We start from the raw sequence: 27,380 nt of genomic DNA, 5'->3' as shown, positions 1-27,380 counted from the left end.
TGACCCAAAGGATCCTGAGACCACACTGTCCCACCCATGATTCCGCTCCTGCTTTGCCACCTGAACACCTTTCAGGTAGGGGTGTCCCTCACCGGAGCAGACTTCTAACTAAAAGTTTTGATTTTGTGCTCCACTGCTCTATCACTTTCTGGTAACCGGCTTGTAGAGGCTCCCTCCCCTCACAGTTTGTCTTCCCATATATTACCTTGGATTCACTTCTCCCACCTCCTACCTTGCAGAAAGTGGTCATTTTTCTATTTGTGGAGTTGCACTTAATCTTTTTTTCAATCTGGTTGAGTTCCCAGGTGTTCAGAAGGACTTGATAGCTATCTAGTTGAATCCCTGGGACCAAAAGAAACTCAAGACTCCTACTCCTCTGCCATCTTCTAGTTATTGATGTTAGTTAGCAAAATGATTCCTAATATTTATTTAGCATCACAGTATTTGTTATGGGACAGACTTGGGACAGCTTCCCACTCAAGGCAAATGTTCTTATAACCTACCTGGGTGAATCCTTTTGCAAATTCCAGACTGGGCTTGCTCTTTACTCATGGGACCTATCAGCATGGGTGATAAAAACACTTTTGTTATTTATCTGAGGTTTAGGACCATGTGGGCACTAAGAACTGATTATTCATTGTTTAACAGCACACTACTCAGTTTCCCTTTTTTATAGTAAACACCTTAGTATAGGCCAAATAATAAAAAAAAAAAACAAACAGTAATTATATTTGGGAAAAGGAATCCAAAAGAAGGAGAAGACAGACTTAATTTTCATTTAATTTTTCTATATTTATCTCAATAATGTGAGGACAATTGGATTATGGGCCTTGGTTTCCTTCTTTATATAAAATTATAAATCATTACAGTCTTTTTTTAAAAAACATCTTATTTATTTATTGGTGAGAGAGTGCAGAGCCAGAAAGAGAGAGAACAGCAGCAGGGGCAGGGGGCAGGGATAGAAAGAAAGGGAGAAACAGAAGCAGACTCCCCAGTGAGCAGGGAACCCAATGTCGGGCTTGATTGTAGGACCTTGGGATCATAACCTGAGCTGCAGACGAACGCTTAACTGACTGATCCACCCAGGTGCCCCAGTCTTTTTCATATCATTAAAACACTTTTTGAGCTTTGTAAACCTTTTGAAAATGACTAAAATTTAAACAAAAAGAATGATGCTATATATCAACTGCTTATACTGTAATTATTTTTCATAAATCCTGCTGTTTTTCATTCTTCCAAATAGGAAATTGTGTAAGCTGCAGAATTTTTCCATAGGTCCTAGATTTCACTGACGCTAACGAGTCCTGCCATCTGTAGTAGCTTCTTAAGCCCAGGACAACTCCCTGAGTATCACCATATGTTAAATATAACAAGATGTACGTCTGCTGCCGCTGAAGTCACCAGGCTTTCTCCCCCAGAAACAGCATCCACCTTCAGATCTCTCAGTGGGATCGTGCTCAGTCCCATCCAGTGTTTCTGCAGGGGCAATACTGAAGAAGGATTTCAAGAAATCCTGAGCCACTTTTGTTGGTGCACACTCATCATATATTTCCATGTTTCTCCTGTGTAACACAATGGCTGTACTTAAGTTCAACTCACTGCACTCGACATGCACTTAATTTTAAGAATAATCTTAGACTCTCAATCTCTCAAAACAAACTGAGGGTTGCCGAGAGGAGGGGGGTAGGGAGAGGGTGGTTGGGTTATGGACATTGGGGAGGGTATGTGCTATGGTGAGTGCTGTGAAGTGTGTAAGCCTGACGATTAACAGACCTGTACCCCTGGGACTAACAATACATTATATGTTAATAAAAAATAAAAAAAAATTTTTAAAGAATAATCTTAAATCTTAAAAGAGAAAGAAGAAAAGAAACAGATGGGCAAAGTGTCAACAGTTCTGGTTCTGGAACCAATGCTACATCTTGCACATTTGGTCACCATTTGTGGTTCATGAACCTCTGTGGTCTCGTTTCCTCCATCTAAAATCCGGCCTTGTGCTATGGTTTGCTTCTTCCCGGATAGAACCCTGAACAGCCATATATGAAAGCAAGCGGAAGACTCTGAAGGAGGGGCACAGATAGGAGAGAGCCCTCAAGAAATGTTCATTTATTTATTTATTAATCTTAAAGAGGCTTCTCGCAGTCAAGAGTACGATTTGTTTGTTCGTTGTTCGTTTTTGGTGCGGGAATTCATTCTTTAGGTGCAGGATTTAAAACTAGAACTGTTGACAGGTGTGTTTGTTGTTTTGTTTGGTTTTACTCTTCTATTAGAAGCTATGTACGTGCAACACATTTTTTTCAACAACTTTCTTAAAGCTGGAGCTGAGTTTACCTAATTTATTCCAGTGATGGTTACGAAAGCACAAAGTGTGGAAGAAAAATTAGTGCGATGTGTTTCTATGATGTCATCTGAATGTTTAGAACGTAATTAACCCCACTGCTTCTGGCACACCTATAGCCTCCGTTACTGTGGGTTTTAAAACGTTGACAACATGTATGGGGGCACTTCACTTGCACTTACCCTCCTCCTGTCCTTGGGGAAAAAAAATGTAAAAACAAACAAACAAAAGAAAACTGCTATCATTTTCACTGGATACCCAGCGGTATCAGTAATTTGACCTGGGGACTTGGGGAAAGGAAGGAGGAAGATGGAGGAGGGAACCACGCAGATTAAGAGACACGGTTTAACTTTTACTGTGAAAGGAACCGACAGGGCATCATGGAGGAAGGGGACCCTGCAGTTCTGGGAGGGGCAGTTGTCCTGAGCAGGAACCCACCGCAGAAGCTATGGGAGAGTTGGGCTGAATTTTCTCTCTCCTGGGTTAGCTCTTTTGTTCCTGCCTGTCTCGCAGCTGTGAGAGTCCTTCAGGCAAGAAGCAACAAGTTGCTGGCTGAGACTGCTTCAGTGTCTTGTGGGTAGGGTGGTTTTGTGGGAGGAGGGCAAAGGGCTCGTGTGGCTCTCTCCTGGACCTCAGTTGCCACCTGCAGATTTTCTTTTAGTGGAATCTCCCACTCTGTTAGGAACTACGACTTGAGACTTGTCTTCTAGCCCTCCTCTGCACTGGGCACTCTCCATCTGAATGTCTGGCAGCCAGGCTTTGGGTCCCTGGCCCACCGCCCACCTCCGCCTTTCCCTTTTGTTGTCTTCAGGCCTGTGTAATTGTGAGTCAAGTCACTGGGCAATCGGGTGCCTTCAGAAAAACCCCGTGTTCTCGGGCAGCTACTGTTCATTTCAGTTATTGCTGCCAAGAAAGGAGGGCATCAGGCTTAAGGGGACTCATCCCAACCTTCCTCCCAGTCCCAGCAGTAGTCCAGCATCCTTCAGAGAGGCTCGAATGGAATATTCTATGGGCAAGCTAATACCACCTCACCTCTGCTGAGGTGGGAGCTGGTGAGTCCTCCCTGTTAACCGTGCATCTCAGTGTCTTTTCTCCAAGTGAGCTTGACCTTGAAAGGATTGTCACTGTGAACCAATCAGACAGCAGTCTCCTTCACTGGCCTCCACTGCTGCTGCTGGCTCGGGGTCAGGAGAACAAACAGGTAAAAACTGCTCTACCTTCTACCAGGAAAGACTCTGAACTAAGGCAGTGCTTTGCACGGAGTCCTGGGGTTCTGTGGCTTCAGGCACTAATTGGAAATCAAATGTTTTCTCTTTCTAACTGCTTCTTCTCTAGGCCATAAAAACTCTTTTTCCTTTCCCTTCTTCTACCTTCCTTCCTGATATCCTTCCTTCTTCCCATTCTCTCTCTTGCCCCACCACCTCACTCTCTCTCTCTCTCTCTACCTCCAAGCTCCCTTCAGGAGTTGCTACACCTTCAGATTGGGACATCCTTCCTCATTTGCAAACCTCAGCTGTGTCTGGGGGCAGGGCTTCTGTGGAGCTGCCAGGAGCAGAAAGAAAGGCTCCCAAGTAATAGTGCTACATCACAAGTCAGATGTAGGGAAACTGCGGGCAGATCAACTGGGATGTGCTGGTTACCAGAAGGCTCCCTCCCCAAAGGACGTGAGGATCAAAGCTGACATTTTCTGTCCTTGGTAAGTTTTGCACGGTTTGGTGTCTGAAGCACATCTGAGAACAGGTAGGACTGAGCTCAACTTTGCCTTGTTGGAAGAACTTCAGGTCTGTGGATTGGGGGTGGGGGGGAGCATCTAATTGGAAACCCAGGCACATGTGTCTCACAGCCATGTGGGCTGCGAAGGGGATCGTCCATCAGACATTTGGAGTAGGCTTGATTTTGGAATGCAGTGGATCTGATTGCTTCTTGGCAGCCTTCCTTTCCCAATTATGTTTGGCTTAGTCTTGTAGTCAAGTTACTTTACAGTCCCTAAGCCGATCCAGAAAGCCTACAGAGGGGGCAGAAAGGGTACTGTCTCAAAAGCAGACTTGGTGGTGGGAAAGGGAGGGCTCTGGCTGGATTGGAAACATTCACCGAATAAGCCACAATCCAGACCAAAGAAAGGGACTGCATATTATACCTTGGCCCTCGGTTAAGTCCAAAGACTTAATGAAAATGCTTCTCAAGAATACTGGTCGAGTAAGACTGACATTGATGTGCGTTTTCAGTTGTTTTATTCCCCACATGTAGCTCAAGAAGAGACATAACAGGTATTTTGAATTGATTTTATTATAAAACATAGGATTTCCCATAATGAATCTATGTCCTGGTTCAAAGATTTAGAAATCTTAAAATCTAGACTCAGTATGCTTCATTATACTAGTCAACAAATACTTTGATATAGGAGCTTCAAGCTGAAGGTGGTAATTCTACCAGAATGAGGCTTTTTATAAAAAGTTTTCTTTTTTATAATTTATGAAGGAAGTGTTTACACAAAATTTGATACTTTAAACAAGGTAGCAGGCAGAATGTTAAATGTACTCACGAGAATGGAGAGTTTTTTCTAATGGCTTTGTAGAATTCATTGTCCACAGGAGTATATTCGTAAATTATTAAGAAGCTCAGCCACTTACTAAATCAAGATTTAAAAAATAAAAAACAACAGTTTCTAAGTAAAAGGCCTTTAGGTAGCAGATGTAATGAGTAGAGTTTGCATATATTCAAATAATTCTAAAGTTCAGACACACAAACACTCAAATACAGCCTGGTCAACCTTTACCTTACCAAATGGAAATGAGTTGAGTTTTATGATTTAAAGGTTGATATATAAAAGAACAGTAATTCATTCTAAGCCTTCATGGTGGAATGTCCGGAAAACATCCTGTCCTGTTCTTCCAGTGGTCGGATGGTGAGGTCAACTAACAAGCAACAGACTTGAGATCTGGCTACTATTTTAATAGTATATTTTTGGTAAATTAAAATTATTGTCTGGGAAATTACTTAACCACAGATTCTCCATGATGTAGTTCAGTGTAGTGGGGTTCCTATTTCCTCTGCTTTCAAGTCAGGTATTTCACCTGTCCAAGTTCAAGATCACCTGTAAAACAGCAGTGACAGCACTGAACTCAGTGTTTCTGGAGGATTAAATAATTAGTATAATCAAAAGCATTAGCAGAGGGGCCAGAACATAATAAGCGTTAAATAAATGATTTTATACATACATCACACACACACACACACACACACACACACACACACACATTCCCATACATTCTGCATGTTTTTTGCATTGTGATCATTTTCTGATCCTACCACCTGGAAGCAGGAGGACAGACACATTAAGAGAATCCTGCGGTCTGATAGCAGGTCTGATGACTTACCTAAGGAAGAGGAGATGGAAATTAACAATTAACAGATACTGACATTTGATAACATGAGTCTACTCTATTCTTTCCTTCTCTTATAAAAAAAAAAAATTAAAAAATGATATCCTTTTGTTTTAGGGGTCAGTAATCCAGTAGATGAATCAGGCTTCTTGGATGTACATTATTAATTTCCATTCGATTTAATTTTTATATATAGTAGTTGTGGAGCTTCTACATTAACTTCTTGAGAATCCCATCCAAAACCCATGGTACAAATTAGTGCAATTAATTAGTGTTTGATGAAATTTTGTGCTCTCTTTTATTAGAACTAGGAAATGTTTACTTTATATATGCACAGTGAACTGGCAAACCTAAGTTTGGAGCAACCTCTCCTACTAGCCAGCATTGCGGGCTTGGACAAATCACACCCAACATCTCTGAGCTTCCATTATCCTTGCATATCTGATGAGGGCACTGAGCCCAGTGATATCATGAGTTGTTTCTTTCAGGCTCTGAGAGTTCTCGTTCTAAGTTCTTTTATTTCCAAGATCAATGCATGAAACAACTTTCAGAACTACTTCCTTGAGTTTCCAAACAGTGCTAGAGAAAACCAGCTGAAAGAAGTTGAATTTATAAAAATTTTAAAAAGACAAAACCACACCCATTGCCGAAGTAGGATAATCTCTAAAACAGACAATTTAGTTGTGCCAAACAGAAGTCCCAAATAAACTTCCGTAACTCTGAAGGGGAAAAATACAGTGAGTCAGTTAGGAAGGAACACACACACACACACACACACACACACACACGTGATGGGATTAAATTAAAAGAAATCTATCCTATCAGATTAGAATCCCCCTAACCCAAGATTTGTTTTCCAGGACAAGGAAATCTACTCCCTCCTACCCAAACTAATCTGATATTTTAAAAACAAAATTATAGTTGTGAGTAAGGAGAAGCCAAATAATAATTAAGTCCTAAAATAAATTAGCATTTTTGTTTTATAGGTCCCTTTAATTTAGCAAAGAGGACCCACTGGTAAAATATATATTATACATATATATGTAGAGAGAGAAATCTCTCTCTATATACACACACACACACACACACACACACACACCTAGGAATACCTACTTTTTTCTTTTTCTTTTTTTTTTCTCTTCTTCAAAGAAACACAGTGGTTTATCAGATAGGTACAAGTCTATGATGCTTCAACAGGGCTCAATTTTAACAGGTCATTTGGACTAAATGGAAAAATGGATTTTAACAAGTCACACTTATGTCAAACCTATAAACTTTCAGAAAGAATTTGTCTTTAAATACTGATGATTCTTGATTATTCTTTCTTTTTGAATGTTCAGCACATTTGTCCCAGTAGAGCTTTAAGTAAAACAAGGCTAAGTTAAAGAGGGAACCATATTCCCATTTCTCTCTGCTTTTTTTTTTTTTTTTTGGATTACTATTCACATTTATCATAAACTGAGAAAGGAATTGTGAAGAATAGAAATGACCCGACAAGCTCCTTGATAGATACCCAAACAATTTAACCTGAGCAACACCCAAGTCTTTCCAGTTCTTCCACACTCTCCCTGGTGCCTGGGGCAGCTCCCATCAGGCTCTGGTCCTGACGGCACCTCCTCTCTTGAAATACCCTCCAATGGATCTCCATTTGGCCAGGCAGGCTGGGGGAAAGAGTCAGGTTCCCCTATAACTGGAAGTACGCTTTTTCCTTTCCAGTTCAAACATGTTAGATAGAACAAGGAAAGAAAGAAAAAGAGAGAGAGAGAGAAATGGAAAGCTTCTGATGCAGGTTGGAATATAATTAGTGTTGGTTGGTACAGATGTCTCTAAGATGTGATCACTTCAATGGTAAGCAGGACATGGACACAGTGCCATCTTTAAGTACAGAGACAATGTATATTATAGGGGAAAACAATGTATCCATTACCTATATATGTGTCAAGTTTCAAGTCTTATAAAAATCCTTTCAACCAAAATCTTTTCAAACCCACTAATGAACAAATAGGAAATGAGTGGAGTCTGAAATATACACGGACATACATGGAATTGTGATGATAAAAATAAATGAAAAGAATCTTTCCTCTTAATTGTCTTACTCCCTTGGAGAACTTATGATGGATTCTACTACCATCTGTATGCTGATTCCCTAGCCTCTTTCTTCTGCTGCTTATTCAGGTAATTGCAGTGTATTTTTCATTGGGTTTTGATGAAGATTCAATAGGTCATTGTATCTGAAGCCCTTAGCTTGTATGTGAAGCCCTTAGCATATGATTGGCATGAGAAGGCATTTGGTAAATGTAAACTTTTACTATTATTACTAGTATTGTAACCTTACCATCAATATAATTAACACCAGTATTCTTATTATACAACCAAGCTAGTTATTCTTTCTTAAGACCTATAAACAGTTACCACTATTCTTCCAAACTCCCAGGGTAAAAATAAATAAATAAAAGTTAAAACATTTCTTTCCTCATTAAGGTACTAATTTCCCTTTTCCTTATACTAGAAATGTTATATCTGTGCTATACTGTATAATTTGAAGCCCCACATTTTGAAAGACATTTAAAACTGGAAAGTAACCATGCATCCTGAAAGGTATAGAATTAAGAGATCATATGTTATAAAGAATAGCCTGAAAAATGGAGTAGATTTAGAGAAGATAGGGAATGAAGGAGACATGTGATTTCAGTTGACTATATCTGGAGGACTATTACCATGGAATAAGTACATCCTATACCGTTTTGAAATCAGACCAGGGCCAATATGTCAAATGTATTTTAAAATGTAGCTAGGTTGGGGTGCCTGGGTGACTCAGTGGTTTAAGTGTCCTGACTCTTGATTTTGGCTCAGGTCATGATCTCAGCATTGTGGGACTGAGCCCTGCATCTGGCTCTGTGCTGGGGGTAGAACTTGCTTGAGATTCTCTCCCTTTCCCTCTCCCTCTGCCCTCCCCCCAAACATGTAACTATGTTCTCAATATAAAAAGAGTGAGCTTGAAAACTATATACATTTATCTTGTGTGTGTAGATATTCTGAGGTATTTTTGCCTTTGATTCTTGGCAAGTAATTTTAGCAAGTAAATAATCCATCACTTTATAAATAGATCAGGTTAAGTATCAAAACGAATAAATAACAAAATAAACAAATTAGGATATATGCATGTATTTTTTTCCTGCTTCTATTTGCCTGTGGGTTCTCCATTGTCCATGTTGATATTTATTTGCTGTGAAACCATAACTTTTTCTGTCTCTCATCAGCTTGCCACCCACTGAAAAACCATAGCCTTGTACTAAGACGACTTGTTATAGCTTCATTCTGGTAAACATATCCATATCTCCACATGGCTATCTATGGGAATAAGGAATTCGTATGCATTCAGAAGCATTGATCACATCCTGTTAAGACTTCCTCAAATAGACATCCTCTCTAAGCAGGTGTCCAGGAGCTTCTCAGACGACTCTCTGTGCTATTTGTCTCCAGCCTTATTTCCTTGTTTACTTTAATAATTGTCTTACTTTTTTTCTTGAACTCTGGAGCTTCATGGTGAAATTTGAACATTCTGATATAGCATTTCAGGCAAAAAAAATATATATGCTTAGTATTATTCAAATAGGTTTAACCTTATATATAAGGAGAAGTGAACTATTTTCTGTATTTAAGTATGATTGTCTACCACTGTAATAAAAGAATGCTTTACACAACTCGGTCAAGGAGAGCCACCCAGGTGCCCCATGGCCAGGCAAATTCTTGCCTGTGGGCCAAGTATGGCCTACAGCCTGCTTTTTCTAACCTATGTGGTAAGACTAATTTTTTTTTTTTTTACAATCTCACAAAAGTTTTAAAAAATAAAACAAGAATATGTGCTAAGGACTATAGATAGCCTGGAAAACCAAAAATACATACCATCTGCCCTTTTACAGAAAATATTTGTCAACCCTGACTTAAAGAGTTACTACATTTCTCCTTTTTGTCCTTATGTTATTTAAGGATCTGCTTGGATTATACTATATTTACTGGAACCATCACTGTCCCTGAAACCACATATAGAAAAGACTTGCCAGCCTTCCCTTCTCCTATCAGGGAAATTATTATTTTTTTTTTCCTTTCCTCCCCTCCTATCAGGGAAATTAAACATCCTACCCATTCCACATAGGAACTTATGTTTGAACTTTCTGAAGTCCCCTTACTCAAAATCTATGAGGTAAACACCCGAGTTTGAACTAAATAATACTTTTGATGATTTTTCTAAGTAGTGCTGCCCTGTTGCTATATAAATTATTAAGAAAAAAACGGATGAGAGTTCCTGAGTAGGCATCGGCATGGGGCCCTGTGAATTGTGTTTCTCTTTTATCATTAGGTAACTTCAGTGTGGTTGAGCCAACTGGAGAAAGCAATCTTTTCTCGTTTTGGCCGGCTTCATAGCCTGACTAAATCATCCAAGTTAATGATTTGAGGAAGTATATGTAAAATCAACACCTAAAAGTTGTTTTATTTTAATGTAGTATATTTTTTAAAGTTATGTTCATGGTACATAAAGTCTTCCTCTCTGTAAGTTTAAGAAAGACGGGGAGCTGTTTTGTCCTTGTCATTGAACCCTCCAGTGTCTACTGCACTGCCCGATACACAGAAGGAAGGTGGTTAACAGTCACTCTGTGTGTGTGTGTGCATGTGCGTGTGTGTACATGTGTGTGTGTGTACATGCCCATGTGTGCACGCCTCCCCTTTATCCCAAGACAGTGAAGTCTTGTTTCTATCGTCATATGTCACCTTCTCTTAATGAACTAATCATTATATGGAACAGGTTAAGAAGTTCTATTTCTTCCATATAAATTCTACCTTTTCCAGCTAAGTTCTATTTCTTCCATCTATGTTTAGAGTCCTGGCAAGTTATATAGGAAGAAAGTGAGATTTAGAATATTGACAGAATTTCAGAAGGCCCCCTATGTAGTCATTAATAGAATCATAATCAACACTGAAGTGTTCAGTCTGTAATACCTTGTACTTCTTTTTTCACTTGATTTCCTTTCCTATAAATACTTCATGCCCTCAAAATTTGGTGTGTTTCTTAAAAAAAAAAAAAAAGAATGTATGTATTCCCAAGTAAGGTGAAATTTCATGAAAATACTCTGTAAAGGTTTAGATTAGATGTGCATTATCGAGGCACACTCTATTAAAACAGAAAATCCCAGAGAACGAATCAAGCGAGACAAGAATGGGACCTTGCTGAGCCTGGGAACTTTTATACTGCATTTAGAAAATGAATTGTGTAAGTAAGAAAGTAAATGATGGAATAGAAATAGCACAATGTACTGGATTATAGTACCTCTTAAAATAAATAAATAGCACTAAAATTTCCCTCGTAGAACAAGTTTACTAATTTAGTGTCATAAAAACATGTTTTTCCCCAAAAGACAGGTGCACTTATTTGTGTTAAAATAGCACAGATATCATTAGTGACACTTTCAATCTGTGGAGCATTTTTCTCCCTTAAAAATTTTTCAGAGCCTTTTATGCAAACATAATTATAAAGTGCCTGTGTCATTGATTCCAAACTCATTATCTAAAATTTCTGGGAAAAAAAAAAAACAAAAAACAAAGAATTCTTTTCATCTGGATCTTGATTCAGCATGTTTATCTTATTTACTTTTAGTCACTGTGTTTCTGTTTACAGCGTATGAAACACTGACGAGAACAAAGGTCCCAGTGCTGATAGGCAAATCTCAAGCTTGGGCAGCTGAGCCAAGAACAGGAGCCAGAGTCCACCTGCCTTGTTCACATGCGTAGGAGTCAAGTGCAGGCTTGATCTGCATCAGACTCCTTTTGCCCAGGATCTGTCATAGCAGGTAGCTAACGAGATTTCCCTACAAGGACCAGCAACATGCACTGTGCCATCCAAAACGCAGCCGTGCTGGACGGGGCTCATTTGATGCAGGTCTTCTGGCAGGATGGCTCAGAGTCTCTCTACCCAGCTGTATGGCTGCGGGACAATTGCCAGTGCCCCGACTGCTACCTGGATTCTGCAAAAGCGCGGAAGCTCCTCATCGAAGCTCTTGATGTGAACATCGGGATTCAAGGCTTGACGTTTGACAGGAAAAAGGTAATCCATTCTAAATTATCTCTCCTTTCTCTCCCAAGTTCAATGAAGGGATTAGTCATCGATAACCTCAATAATGAATTGTTTTTCATTTGATCATATGCATAACTACAGCTAGAACCACGTGTGTGTTGTGCTTGGTGCAAAATCAGCATGCTCAATCAGTGGGAGCTTCTGTTACTGTTATTGCTATTTGTATTACTACTATTTTGAAGAAAAATTGCAGTGTTGCTCATTATTCCTTCAATACATGGACAGCCTTGAAGACACAATCAAACGATTTCTATAATTAAAAGAACGTTTCTGGGCCTCAGTTTACTCACCTGCAAAATAGGGATACTAGCAACTTGTTTGTACAGATGACATGAGGATGCAAACAGATAATATGGGCAAAAAACTTCAAAATGATATCTGGCCTTTGGTGAGCACTCAGAAATGTTTATTGATTGATGTATTTTTAGTAAACACAAGCCTTGTAGGATTCCCGAAAACAGAGCTCTCAAAACTGCAAACTAGATACGGCCACCAGCCTGTGTTTCTGCCTTCCACATTCACTAAGATAGTTTTCAGAGGAGCAGGTGTGAACAGCTGGGTCTCTCTTCCCTCTTGTCTTCATCTGGACTCAAGGACTTTACTCCCAGGGTTCACTGCTTGCGAACTGTGTGACCTTAGCATTGTTACTTACTCTTACGTCCCTCACTTGAAAAATGTGAATGCTAGCAGTACCCTCTTTCTAGAGTTGTATGCAGGCTAGATGACTACAGAGCTCATTACCAAGGATGCTGTTGCCATTGTTACTTATGGTGATGATAGTCTGTCTCGCCATCCTCATTCCTAGTTCTGGATACTCTTGAAAGGAATATTCTATTCAATGATACCTGACTTTAAGTCATCATAGGAAGTTTGGAAACAAGAGGTTTAGAGGACATAGAATAAGAAAAAGTACTTCAGACCAGTTTTTATTTCTTGTGTGGTATTTAAGGGAATTCAAACCGCAGATGTATCCCCTTGGCTTTCAGTTTTCTTGTTTTCCAAAAGTGTATTCTATGCCTATGTGTACATAAGTGAAAATAAGATAAAATAAAAAAAGACTAAGGGCTAATTGGGTCCCCTGAATATCTTACACTGACTTTCAAAAGCAGAGCAATAGTAAACCAAAGTACATAGAAACATGATAAACAGATACGTAATGTACATATTCATATACATATGATATTTTCTTTCTGTGTTACAAGGTTTGTATCACGTGGCCAAATGAGCATTACAGTGAATTTGAAGCTGACTGGCTGAAGAAAAGATGTTTTTCACAGCAGGCCAGAGAAAAACTCCAAAGAGAATTATTTTTGCCAGGTAACCTTGCTGTGGTCGTCAATGTCTCTTAAAACTTGTATGGTAAGAAATTTGCTCAGAAGCAAATTCAAACCCTTGTGCTTTGGTTAAAGCATTATTATAATTTATGCAGGATGTTTAATGATTTACCAGCACCAATCGTTTGGGTAGAGATGAAAGGAAATATAGACATTCTTAAGGAAGAGAAAAAAGTGCAACAAACTTGTATCCTTGTCATCTACCGTGAATCCTGGAACACCAGATACTCCTTACGGGACTGCTGCAAAGGAGTAGGGTGAACGAGGAAGGCTTCTTAATTTTATCTAAAGCCACAACGACACAAAATCAACAAAGCAGAGTTCCTGACCTGCTATTCACAGAGAAAATTACGTGATCCCTGAACCCCATGGAATGGTATACACGGGACTGAGTGAGCACAGGAGTGTGTGTGTGAGCGCAAGTGTGCATGTGTGTGCATAGCAGGTCTGTGCGGGGAGAGATGAATGGGTCGCAAGAAAATCTGTGACCACAAAAATATATTTTTTTAAAAAGCTGCAGTAGTTAGATTCATTGGAAAAAGTATTTATTCTTGAGCTGAGAGACAGAATAAAAAAAAACACTTAATACAAGTAAAAAGTTAATTATTTACCCTCTGTAATTTGAACAGTGGTATCATAAGACTATGTAGGTCAAAGGCAATTCTATAAATGCCACGATTCTTATGTATTTACCAGAATTTGGACTTCTACAAACACACTAACAAGGCAAAAGCCCCTCAACTTTCCTTTCCATTGTTAACCAGATTATTGGACCAGCCTTACTGAATTCTATAATATCCCTTCTGAGGATTCTGGGTCATGCACCAAGACAGAGACCTTGCCTACTGCTTTCAGAACTGAAATTCTCAAATACATATAGTGAGTGGTTTTAAATTTGAGTTTCCTGGGCATGGAGATATTACTAATTAATTAGCTTGAACCACACAGCTCTGCCTTGTCCTACAGTTATCAATAGGGCATGATATTGTCCTCTTCTTGTTCAGACACACGCCAGTGTTGGCAAGAACTAGGTTCCTCTATAACTTTATCTCATCATTCCGACAACGGACAAGTTTTTGCTCCAGTGATTTCTGTCTAAACTGCCAGGAATCCACCTTCTTTATCTAGCTAGCTGGTGGAATCCAGATGGGCACCCCAGGAAAGACGTCTATCCTGCCTTTCCCCAGAGAGGGAATTGTTAGAGTCTTCAAGGAGTCTCCAGTTACATAACTGAGTAGCAATTATCTGGGTCAAATAGCTGTTTCATGAATGTATTGCTATTTTTTATTTATTTTAGACTTCTTCTGGTACTCAAAATATTTTTCCTTAACTCTGCCCTAATTTTGTAATCCTGTTGGATTTTGCTTTCATTTCCTTCAAGTTCTTCTTTTGATTATTTCAGGGAACAAAAGCCAACTTTTTATTATTACAGCTTAAGTTCTTAAGCATTGTAAAAAGCTACAGCCACCCTCCACCATTAATATTTCTTGATGAATGCAGCTTTGTAGCTTAGCTTTCTCTGTACTATCAGGCAGTAGCAAAATGGAAATGATGCTACACTCAGTTAAGTAGTGGAAAAAACCAGTCACGGGCTGCAGTCATGAATAATATAAGGAGACCTGGCTGCTATTTAGACACTGGAAAATACTTTAATGATTTAAAACAAGATCAGATTTTTAAAATATATTCTCAAGCTGTGCAGTTGGTGGCGTCAAGGAGAAAGCAAGGGAGCCATTTTTGGAATATTGCTTCTATGGCTTTTTGCCTGTAGAATTTGACACCTTATTGTCCTACCATTGCATATTTTCCAAACATTTATACTCCAGAACATGAGAACAAACTCAGTGACGTTTGTGAAGGGGTTTTGTTCTTTGTACTCAGTGGCCATGTTGCCCCTACTGCTCTTTCCTTAGAGTGAAGAAAGACTTTCAAAATCTGGCATTGAAATGCAGACCACTTTTCCTTGATCTTCCCTTGGCACTAGCTGTCGAACTCAAAAATGAAAAGACCGTGATGATCAGCCAGAAAAAAACTCTTGTCAATGGACAGCCACAGCTGGAAGGAAAGACATGGATAACACTCATTCCCTCATAAATTTCTATTAAGTTGCACATATATTGGGCATCTATTTCGTGCTGGAAACTCTAAGGAAATACCAAGCTAAAAAAAGGCACAGATTCTGTCCTCGAGCATTTATCATGTCGAAGAGGGGGATCCGAGCCATGAAAAAAGATATATATAATATTTTATTTTAAGTGCATGAAAGCCTGCAGAGAAGGTTAATTATAACAAAGAGGAAGGAATTGGAAGAGACAAGAAAATAGGCAGGTGACACGTGAGCTGGATTTTGAAGAATCCGTTTGTCAGGCAAAGATAGTGAGGAAATTCTTGGCAGAGAAAAGGGCATAAAGAAAATCATGGATGTGTAAAATAGGAGAGTATGCTTGGAAACTGCAATTTGTTTAATATGGGTGAAGTTAAAATTGTTAAGGCAGCAGAGAAGAAGGAGGGGGCCAAACCATGAAGCAGCTTCATGCCCTACTAAGGAGTTCAGTCCAAAACCTTGCAAAGACATTTTCTCAACATAGAACTCAGGTATATTTCTTTCCATTCATTTTCCAGGCTGATTCTCTTCCTATAGGGCCAGAGAAATGAGCTCAGTATCTTTATAAGTTTAAGAAGATTGTTTCATTTTCTTTCAAATGCACTTTTTATCTTCAGTATATCGTTCTGATTTTGACCAGATGTATATAATTTCTCAAATGCTTACATACTTGTGAATATCTTCTTTGCTGCCTCTATTCTCTGGTTGCATTCTCCCCTCCCCCAGTAGGTCCATTTGGTTCTAGGTTTGTATTTATCTTCCAAAAGAGAGTGGAACAATCAGATCCGTGTTGCAATTTCTTGGTCATGGTCATCTGTATTGGATGGGCTGATGTGGAGAGCAGGACAGGGAACACGGTGACCATAGCATGGCCTAGAAATAGTCTTACAAGAGGCACTACAAGAGAATTTAAGCTAGGGAAGGAGCAGAGATGATGGGGAAGAATTTGTATTCAAGAGAAATATCTATTAACTAGTAGGATATGAGATTGCTGGCTTTGTTCTATATTCTCCACCAATTTAAAAGCTAAATATTGAAACCTAGCATGTAAATGTTTCCAAACATATGAATGAAAACTGAAAACTTAAGACATTGGAAATATGAAGAATTTTATTAATGTAGTTGTATTTTAGCTTCCATGTCAAATTGAAATGATTATACACTCAATTTTGTGCTTTACTTTGAGATGCAAAATTCTCAAAATATAATTGATAGAACTAAAAATGGGATAAATCCATATGTCGTATACATAGGAACCTAAATATTTGTCCTTTTTACTAACATTCAGTGTCAGAATGAATGCTTGTTTTCCTATCTTTTGAGTTGGTACTAAAATATTTATGTACTGTTTTCTGACTTTAATAATACTTGTAATTTCAACTTGAGGTTTAAAAGATTATAATTCAAAGAAAATCTTTTTCCCATGGAAACAGTCTACTCACTTTTCTCAGCAGTCCAGGGATTGAGTATACTACATAGTCAGAAAAGAACATTTCCCCTCAATTTGATATAGCAAAGCAAATCTTAACCCTCGCATTTAATTGGATTACCTCCCATCGGTCCATAGCTATAAACCCCTCTTTTGTTTCAAGAGGAATGTGCCGTTTCCGTAGTGTAGTGGTTATCATGTTTGCCTCACAAGAGGAATGTGCCACAGAGGGAGTCAGAACTCTCCTGTAACTGTTAGGGCCCTCTAAAAACCTCTGTGTCTCTCACATGGCAGAGGGAGTAAGGGAATAGCAGAGCTCCCCCTTTCTTGCTATGCATTTCCTTGAAAATAAAGATTTTTTTCAATTTAATTAATTAATTTATTTATTTTTGTCCATCACCCAGCCACCCCATGGCACAAAGAACAGAGCTGGTCTGGTGCAGAGGCTATTTTTATAGAAATTTGTGGGGAAAAAAAAACCCAAAAACAAAAACAAAATCACTATTTTTTTAAATTAGCAAGTTACGAGCACACTATGTCTAACTCCAACTGCTCATTCACCCATGTTGCTAAGCCTTGCTCCACACTTGACCCATCCTTGAACCCCCAGAGGTGGGAGTTTGCCGTGCAAGTCAGGGATGGAGCGAGGAAGGTATTTGCTTCATATATTACTTGGTAATTATAAAAAGGGCTGGAAGCTTGTTTTTTTCAGGATGCCTCAGCCTGCTCCAACTGGATCAGGGCTGCCAGGTCCTTACGACTTTGGAACAGCTCTGTGAAAACAGCTACATCGGGGGCGCCTGGGTGGCTTAGTCAGTTGAGTTTGGCTCAGGTCATGGTCTTGGGGTTGTGGGATTGAGCACGTGTGGGACTCTCATTTAGTGGGGAGTCTGCTGGAGAATCTCCCCTCTGCCCCTTCCCTGGCTCATATGCTCCCTCTCTCTCTCAATCTCATAAATAAATAAATATTTAAAAACAAACAAAACAAAACCTGCTGCATCAGAGCAATCAAGCCACCATGTCATGTACTCACATGTATTCCCTTCCCAAGAAAGACCTAGTCAACATCCCCTACCTGCCATTATCCAGGCTCACACTCTGATGCACAGGTGGGAGACTAGCTTCGAGTCTTCGTGTGTTTAAGAAGCAAATCTCTGTTATGTTTTGCCTGTTCTCTCTGAAATGGACTTACTGAGTTCCAGAGAAATATCTTTGGGGTGTTGATGAAATGAATACAGGTATCTTCAATGTCTGTGAGTTTACAAATGGGTATTTTTGCTTCATTATTCTTCTGTGCCATATGTATTCCAATGTGTTTCTTTCTTTTTTTTTTTTTTTTTCCTGAATTACCTGTCATTGATTAGCCCACTCAATGTCTGCATCGTGCTTGACAAAGGGCCTAATGGTTAAAGAGTGTAAGGCCCCTACATGGATTGTCCCATCAGTGAATCCGAGGTGGAAGACTAGCAGCTTGAGAAAAGCCCTGCAGGGCCCTCCAAGCAGTAGACGCCACGGACGTGGAGGCTGTTCCCACAGCCCTCTGCCTAGTTTGGGATCACTTCTAAACATTAAGTAAAAACCTCTTTCACCCTTATCTCCAACCATACTTCCAGCAAGAAGACACATAACCACATTCTCAGAGATAAATACTCAAGAGAAATCTATTTTACAACTGGCTACATGACAGAAATGCAAGGGAAAAAAAAAAAAGCCTGTATATCCTTATTCCTTTTAAGAATTCTTAAAATAAGAAACATTAATTACATTCTTTTGAAGAAATCAAAAGATGATTTCTTAATTACTTAACAACTTCCTAAAACAAACTATCATTGCATCATCCAAAGTTAATGCTAAACAGGACCTTGAAAAGCTGGTGCTGAGGATATTTGAAAGCCTAAAGCAAATGTATGTTAAGGAAGAATTATTGCAGGATGTTTCTTTTTCAGGTCTTCTTAGTATACTTACCTCATCCAAAATTAAGGAAAATATACTAAAGATTTTACTTTGGAAAAGTAATTTTCTATTATTATACTAAAGTAAATTTATTGTTTCCCTTTCCCTTCCTTTCTTTTCCTTTTTCCTTTTCTTTTCCTTTTCTTTTTCTTTCTCTTCTTCTCTTTTCTTTTCCAAAGACAATAAAAGTAGAGTGGGCTTTCTTCAACGAGTGAAAAACTTCAGTTTCTCACAAACTTAACTTGCTTTTTCTTATAGCTCAGGAATGGACTTTATAGCATAAGGCAGCTGGACAGCAAATTTTTAATTTATAAATTTAGAAAATTCCAAAGGGTGGCAATTTCAAGGAGTAAAATTGGATTACTTTATATGCTGGCTTCATTTTTACCAAACCTACACAAGTTATATATTTAACCTGTCAGCTTTGCTAGTACCTACACATCAGGAAATTCACCAGTCAAAAAAAAAAAAGAGGACAACTGATTAAAAACCCATTAATTCTCACTTCTGATTCTACTTTGTTTCTTCAAGATGACAGACCACTGAAATACACAACTTCAGTTCCGGGATAATAGATCTTTCATTACACTTAAATTTCTTCCTTGACATTCTAATCCCAAACTTCCATATGTGCCCGTGGAAAAAATTAAAATTTTTTTCAATGTTTCTATCCTGTAAGGGAACACAAAGTTTCAAAAAGTGATGTGCTATTTATACATTCTGTTCATTTGTCTAATTTCTAACTTAGTAAATCAAAAAATAGAATTATTAAGCTCTACTCCATTCAAACTAACTTTACTATTATTTATGTTATTATTTATTATTCATTATTCTAACTTTTTATTTTTCTCGAAATTTTATATTTTTCTCAATCTGCAGCTTTGCTCTTAATCAAAAGAGCAATACAGCGCTAAAATCAGAGTGCTCTTGAACCTAGGCCTTGTTAGGTTTGCAATTTTGAGCAACTTACTTTTCTATACCCCAGAATCTTCATGTGTATGATAGAGATACCATCTAATTACCTGTAAGTAGTGCCAGGTTGGGTGAAAAGGACTGTCACACTTTTCATATAAACTCCCTTCATCTTTACACCACTCCCTCGAAAGCACTATAAAAGACTAGAGAACAGTCCTGAGAGGGGCCTGATGCTCTTGAACAGTGTATCAGTTTACAAAAAAAATTAAACTTAAAATGAAAAATGCAGAATTCTATTAGTGAAATTCTTTCTCCTTTACTCCCACTGGCTGTCAGGCTTCTATGGACATGGCCTGTTCCTATGAACATTGTCCAGAGAAGACTGATATTCAACAGGTTATAGGAAGAAATGCTTGGGTTGTCCCTCTTTCCAACAGCCTAGTTGGAGCTTTTTATAGTCTCATATCTAGATCACTGAAATAACGTGGTCTCGGTCATAGGAAGAAATGCTTGGGCTGTCCCTCTTTCCAACAGCCTAGCTGGAGCTTTTTATAGTCTCATATCTAGATTACTGAAATAACGTGGTCTCGGTTCACACCTGCTTACCCTGCAGGGTAATCTTCCTGATGCCCACCTTCCTCTCTCTTCCCCTTTGCTCTGCTATCTCACTGCAGCACGATAAAGTCTTAAGTCTTCACCGGAGCTTTCCAGTCATCCCAGAATCTGGTGCCCCCTCCATGACCATGTAGATTTTGTTCAAACTCTGCCTATTTTCTGGATCACTTATTCCATTCTTTCTGTCTGGCCAGACTTCACTTATCCATTCTTCAAGGCCCACGTCACATCCCAGTGAAACCCTTTACCAACACTTCTACCTTACTTTTATATTATCCTTAAGCCAAATGACAAAGATAAGAAAGAAAGCCCCCAAAACAGACCTCATTTCGCTGGTAATACTAAAGTGCAAGGCTGTACCATAACAGCGGAAGTACACGCATCTTTCAGAAGGAATGTTGTTAGAATGTGTTAGGAGAGAAAGCGAAGTGTGGTATGTCAAGAAAACTCTTCACCTGTGAAACAGCATTGTGTTATGGAATGAGAGCAGGCTTTGGAATCAGCACAGCTGGCTTTGACTTTGCCCTGTGAACTTGACTGTTTCATAAATGACCTGTACCTCACTTTTCCATCCTCTCAGTTTGGGAATTTGAAGAGTAAATGATAAAACCTAAGTACTTGCTCCCTTTTGCCTCCAATTTAGACAACCAGGAACATAAATAAACATAGGAGCAGAGGTATAGCAAATAGTGTTTGGGAAAGAATGGAAGAAGAAATAAACAGCAGTAACATGACAACACCTTATGTTGAGTTTCCCTTACATGGAGAATAATCATGTTCTGTTCCTGACTAAAAACATGAGAGTGGCTTAGAGGTGAATTGTTGTCATGAAAAGGATATTAAGAGCTCAGACATTGGTTTGAAGTCCGGGCCAAAATTTTACCTACGTGACAGGTAGTTTCCTTAAATAAATTTAAGGAAGTCCATAAAAGGACTGATCAGCTATGAATGTAATTCCCATCAGGGATGTAGAAATTTTTGCAGAGGCTGGGGTGATCAGCAAACTTTGGGGAAAATGGCTGTGTTATCTATTAGCTAAGAATTGCTACAGATGAGTATACCAACCATCAGCGGACATATTTTCCATGTACGAGCTAAATACTTCAATGAAAAAAATCCTTGGCCCAAAGTAGCTACAATCTCATGATCGTACAAAAGCAGATAATCTCAATAATCAAAGATAAAGGGATGGTCCCTAAAGAGAACAGTGTGCTCATGCAAGAAGGAAGCATAGTCTCTAAGCTCTAACTTTAATAGAGCATAATAGAAGTTTCTAGACCAGAATAAATTCATCAAAAAGAAAATAAAAATTTCTTTCTCTGACATTAGCCCCTGCCAATTTATACAAGAATTATGGGATGTAGCTAAACTTAGACCAGTCTTTGGTGACTTAGTTAAATTTCATTTCCTAAGTTTGGTTTGCTGTATCAAAATCTGTTCTTTTCCAAGTTCATTGACTAAAATATGTGTATTTATGATGAGATGTGTCCTTCCTAAAATCTGATTATTAAAAAAAGAATATATCCATCAAGCCAAATATACAATGGACAACCAAAAGGGGATTTATAAAGCGATTTGCTTGAAACAATTTTTTTAAAAAATGAGGAAAGCAGAGAAAAGAAAGCCACCCTGAGGAACAGATGATTTTAGAGACTCCTGACCCGCTCTTTCCCATCTTAGTTGATACAACTCCATCTCTCTGGCAGCAGCATCATGTGTGACTCCTCTTTATCTCTTTTACTACACATCCAGTGTATCAACAAAATCTACTAGCCCTATCAGCAAACTAATCTAGAATCCATCCCCATCTTACTATCCCCACCACCAACCTCTGTCTGAACTACTGGCTTCACTCGCTGATCTTCTTCCTCACATTTTAAAAACATTGCTCTATGTTGGGCACTGAGCTCAACACCTAATATTTATTGTTCTATTTAATCCTAACAACAACTTCATAATAGGAGCACTATATTATAACTATTTTACACACGATAGAAATTAAGTAAATCATCCAAAGTCAAAGAGACAATATAGCAAAGACAATGTAGCGAAGCCAAGATTTGACTAAAGAGTATCTGTTCTAGTAAACGCCATTCCATGGCTCTCATCTGGTTGCTGCAGTTTCCATGGGCTTCACTCTCTGTGTCACTGCAATTATTACACTGGAGAGTCATTGTGTATTTGACTCTCTTCCCCAGTCTGAGGAATAACTAATCCAGGTAAATAATTAATATTAGTAAAGGTGTCATTTATTGAATACCTCCCATGCACTTTGAATTTATTCAGCAAATATTCAGGTGTCTTCTATGTTCTAGAACAGATACTGTTGTAGGTGTCGGGGATGCCATATTGAACAAAACAGAGAAAGACTATCTATAGGGAGCTTACATTCTGTTAGAGAAAGGATTGATAATTTTAAAAAAATACATATATATGCACACAACATGTATAATATATAAATTTACAAGTACGTCTACAACACATCAAGAGCCATAAGGAAGGAGACAGACACGGGCAGATTGGTGGATGTGGTGGAGGAAATGTATAGAAATTCTCTTCTGAGTCCTTCTATTTTTCCACTGAAATAAGAGGCAAAGCTGTCAGCTGAGCATAAGGAGGAGGAGGAGGTAGAAGGGTTGAGGATAGAGCACATGAGAAATGGTCAGCCGGTAAGAAAGAATCAGGCAGACAATAGTAGACATGCAATGAGACCAGTCATCACGGTGTGTTTTCCTTCAGTCAGGTTCAGCTGCTCTGGTTCATGGGCAGATTTTATCAGATACGCTGTGTTAAGTTGTTTATAGATAGCATATCATTTAAATTTCGTAACAACCCTGCGAAGTCATTTTCATCCTGCATTTTCCGTAGCTGAACTGAGAGACTGTATCACTTTCTGACTTTCTTGCAGAAGGGAAGTTTCAGAATTCAGGTTTGAGTCACCTTCAGACCTCGAGTTACTAACTCTGACACAATGTTCCTATCAAACCTCTATCCCCATCTCTACACATGCTCCACACATTCTCAATGAACTAGCTTCGGAAATGAAGACGTGACAGACAATTTTTACACATTTTCATTGACTGAAAAGTCAATCTGAGTCAACAGAGTCGAGACAGCCAAAAAAGATTGAGATTCAGGTTGCATAAATGAAAGTGTGGTAGCGAGGAGCCCACCATGCAGGCATGGGCCAGACCACATCTATAGTACTCTGTCTGGTTCAAGACATCAGTGCTGTTGCAGAGTGTCAGCAGACTTGAACGCATCGTACAATGGAGAGCAGAGAGCTGAGCCTAGGGCAGAGCTTGGAAGCCATAAGACATGAAAAACATGGGGAATTAAAAGGCTATTTGGACTCAGAAAGAAAAAGAGCACAGTTCCTTATATACATCTCCAAGACTGTCCTATTCTGTGGGATTATGGCGCACAGAATTAGGGCCTAAAAGAAAGGTGACAGAGGTAGATTGTGTTTTAGCATAAGGAGGAAGCTTGTGACAACCGGAGCTTTCTGGAACCAGCAAGGGCCACTCCATAGGAAGATGTGTGCAGTGTACATAATTTAAAGTGACCAAGAGGGTGTTTTCCATAACCTTTACATGGATGTCATAGGGTACACTCACAATAAGAACGGAAGGTAAAACTGAATTTTCTGTTTGCCCTGAAACTCTAAGGAAGTCTGAGATTATCATCTCCCTTCCTGGCACCTTAAGTGACTGCTTTCCTTTCTTATAAAAACTGTAATCAAACTATTTGTGTGGTTCCCCTGCCCTGAGGAGCAGGAGCTGTGTAATTCTTTATAAATTATCTAAGATCGTTATGCCTATGTCACCTTGTCTATAAAATGGGAACAATACTAGGACCTCTATTACAGGGCTATTGTGACAATTACATTAATTAATCCATCTCAGGTGCTCAGAAGAGCACCCAGAATCCTAGCGGCTCCATAAATAAATACTCATCACTTTTAGAGTCCCTGTCTCATTTTCTCATGTGTTCTTGGATTCTCCGAGAAAGCCACTGTTGTCATAGGGCTAAGCATATAGAATATGCCAAGTACCTAATAGTCCAGAATAAAAATATATTTCTCTCCTTTCAAGCAATATAAACTTGTGTAGAAGTGTGTGTGTGTGCGCGCGCGCGTGTGTGTTTTAAAGATTTTTTACTTATTTATTTGACAAAGATCACAAGTAGTCAGAGAAGTAGGCAGAGAGAGAGGAGGAAGCAGACTCCCCGCTGAGCAGAAAACCGATGTGGGGCTCGATCCCAGGACCCTGGGATCATGATCTGAGCCAAAGGCAGAGGCTTTAACCCACTGAGCCACCCAGGCGCCCCTAGAAGTGTGTTTTATACAACCTTGAGGAGATCTTTTGAGTTTGGTGGGATTATCACCCAGGGCAAAGGTTTTATGGATTTCTCTATCTTTTAAAATACTAAAGAGTGTTCAGACACAATCACACCTTTCAGGGATTGCCTCCAGCCTCTAGTCCCCATAAGAAAATAAGCAAAGATTTGTTTATGATACAGAACATAATAGTTTTCTAGAAATCTGCTGTGTACCAGCCTTAGGCTCTGTGCTAGAGGGTGGCGGGAGAAGGGAGCAGTAGATGTGAGGAATTAAATATACAAGACATGCTCTCCGTCCCTTGCAAAGAAGAACTTGTGGTCTAGGGCAAGAAAGAGAGATGAAGTCCTGCCTGAAGTCCTGGACCCTGTTTATTTATGCACTTCATCTGCCACTCTTCTCTTTGCCTGGGTTCTAGCCCTAGAGACGCTGAGTTTCCCCAGCAAGATAAGAGATTCCCCCTCTTCCTACTGTCCCTCCCACCAACACACTCCTGTCCCTGCCCTTTGCATGAATGCCCTCTCCCCACACCCTGGCCTCTGGCTTAAGAGGCATCTCTTTAACTAGACAGTTCTTAACTGCCATTTCTAAACAGGTTCCCCAACCCGCTGGCAGTAACTTGGTGCTTGCTACAAGTTTGTTTTTATGTATTTATTTGTTTGTTTTTTTCCTTGCTTACTCACTTTTCCCTTCACAAAATGGATGTGCAATCACATCAATTTTATTCACTAATGTGATCTCTTTGGAATAGCAAGGCTTTCAAGACTATACTTTCAGGGATCATTTCTATAATTTGTTACCAGAATCGCAAGACTTTCTATAAGTATGTGTGGAATAAGTACAAGATCATTTCAACACAACGTGGCAAGCATTGGAATGGAGTTGTGTTTCAGCACTGGGGGGCCACAGAAGACAGCCATCTAATTCATTCTTACAGAGCCTAAAGGAGGGCGTCGCAGAGGCTGGCTGTGCCTCCCCAAAGCTCTCCCCACCCCGACCCAGTACTCTTCCTGTGCATGCCATCGCTTTCTAGCACGGACTGCCACTTGGCTGGAGGGGCTTCTCTGCTTTGGCTAGCACATGGAGAAGGTGTCCAAAGGTGCCCAGAGAAGTGGGGTTGGTTTAGGTAGCCTGGGCATCCCAGCTCCCTTGCCCCTAGGTGGGACAACTCTGAAATACAGCCTTCAGTATTGCCAGAAGGCCCAGCCGTTCAATTCACCATTCATTAAAATGATTTCCAGAAGCTTCCTTTCTTGTCTTAGTTCCCCACCTCCTATTAGTTCTTCCAGGGATCCCTCCCTTATACATTGCTTGCATTCAGATCCTCATCTCCGGTCAGCTTCTGGAATATCTCAATCTAGAAGAGAACAAGTGATCAGATTCTTGAGATATGCCAAGTTCATTAGATGAGAAGTAAAAGAATATTTGAAGAGACAGGATCCCCTTAGCCCAGGGAAGAGACTCAAAGCCCTTCCAACAGCCAGGCATGCTTCCTTCCTCGAGGGTCAGATTTGGGTTTTGGCTGGACCCCTGCAAAGTACTCACAGAAAGAGATAGTAGGTGATTGGCTGGCCTCAGCATATTAGGCTTGCTACTTCAGAGTCCAGAGCACAGTTCAGTGCAGGTGGACTGAAGGTTCTAAATCCAAAATAACACATTGCAACTCAGCCTGGTGCCTTCAGGAATCTTTAAGCAAAGAGCGTCTTTGTGTCTTTTCCCTTTTTGAAATACAAGTCAAGAGCCAGGAATGTGATGCCTAATGCTGAAAAGGAAACCTTGTACAAACCGTTCCTTGAAAGCCAGCATGTAGTGTCCATAAATTTTATGATGTGTGAAGCACATGTTCAAGGAAGTATTTATTAGTAGGCCATAAGTTAAATTAGAAAGGGTGGTTCATGCCTTAAATATTCCGTCATTTTCCATACTGTTTATGTATCCAGACCCAAGTGTGAAATTTAAATTTGCTTTTAATGTGTTCACCTGACAAATGATTTACTCTTCTCAAATGTGTTTTCTCTTGAGTCCACAGTAGTTCTGTTCTGTGGTTGGGGGAGAACTGGGGAGGTGCTCCAAAATCACTTTTTCAATGTTAAATTTTCTGTGCGGGTACATGAAATGGTTTTACTGGTGGATTTATTGAAACATAGTTTATTTCTCCCTGAAAATTAAAATATTTTATATGGTGGATGCTAAGCTGAGTTTAGAAACTGGGTAGTCATAGTACCATCTTGGAAAATCACGTTTAGCATGACTGAACATAGGAGTGTTGGTATTAGGACACAGGTTCTATAATGAGCTGTGGCCCTTGTGTGCTGATTTCTGGAAAGTCCTTGCCAGGGCATGCCAGAATGAGAGCTAGAGCTGGAAAATGGTGAACTTTGGCAGAATGTAAAAGGCATTGTAACCACCCTCTGATAGTAAAATCCTATAAATCTGAAATTACTTACGGTACAGACTACGCTGTGTGTTGCCCTGAGAGCCTTGCTTTATATTGGAGTCTCAGTGTGAATATGGTTAATTTTATACATGGAAAGAGTAATATGTTTATTGAAAGAACATAAGTCATTCTGTGATTTTAAAACAAAAAATACTGTGTGTGCACATGTGCATGCCCGTGTGTGTTGTTCTATAATGGGAAAACGAATCATATAGAAACAAAAACTCATTAAAACATGCTATAAGTGGGGGTGCCTGGGTGGCTCAGTTGTTAAGCATCTGCCTTTGGCTCAGGTCATGATCCCAGAGTCCTGAGATCGAGCCTGGCATCGAGCAGGGAAGCCTGCTTCTCCTTCTCTTACTCCCCCTGCTTGTGTTCTCTCTCTCGCTGTCTCTTTCAAATA

General features: G+C 39.4%; 2 protein-coding genes across 5 annotated transcripts in view; one reads left to right on the top strand and one right to left on the bottom strand.

The window, feature by feature from the left end:
- CCDC34 (coiled-coil domain containing 34) overlaps window positions 1–27,380 on the bottom strand; it is a 333,393-nt gene that overhangs the window by 56,851 nt on the left and 249,162 nt on the right. The gene's annotated exons all lie outside the window — the stretch shown is intronic.
- Window positions 3,248–27,380, top strand: part of BBOX1 (gamma-butyrobetaine hydroxylase 1) — a 60,310-nt gene continuing 36,177 nt past the window's right edge. Inside the window, exons 1-4 of one of the 4 annotated variants that reach the window (XM_059406778.1) lie at window positions 3,248–3,539; window positions 3,791–4,034; window positions 11,396–11,821; window positions 13,054–13,168. In XM_059406778.1, the coding sequence (XP_059262761.1) occupies window positions 11,603–11,821; window positions 13,054–13,168 (334 nt within the window). In that variant the 5' untranslated portion in view covers window positions 3,248–3,539; window positions 3,791–4,034; window positions 11,396–11,602. Of the gene's footprint in view, window positions 3,540–3,610; window positions 4,035–11,395; window positions 11,822–13,053; window positions 13,169–27,380 lie in introns of those variants that run through there. The other 3 variants (XM_059406808.1, XM_059406788.1, XM_059406798.1) reach the window with 3 other exon arrangements.

Source organism: Mustela nigripes, chromosome 1 (genome assembly GCF_022355385.1).
Source record: "Mustela nigripes isolate SB6536 chromosome 1, MUSNIG.SB6536, whole genome shotgun sequence".
Lineage (NCBI taxonomy): Eukaryota > Metazoa > Chordata > Mammalia > Carnivora > Mustelidae > Mustela > Mustela nigripes.
This window is presented reverse-complemented; position numbering and strand designations above follow the sequence as displayed.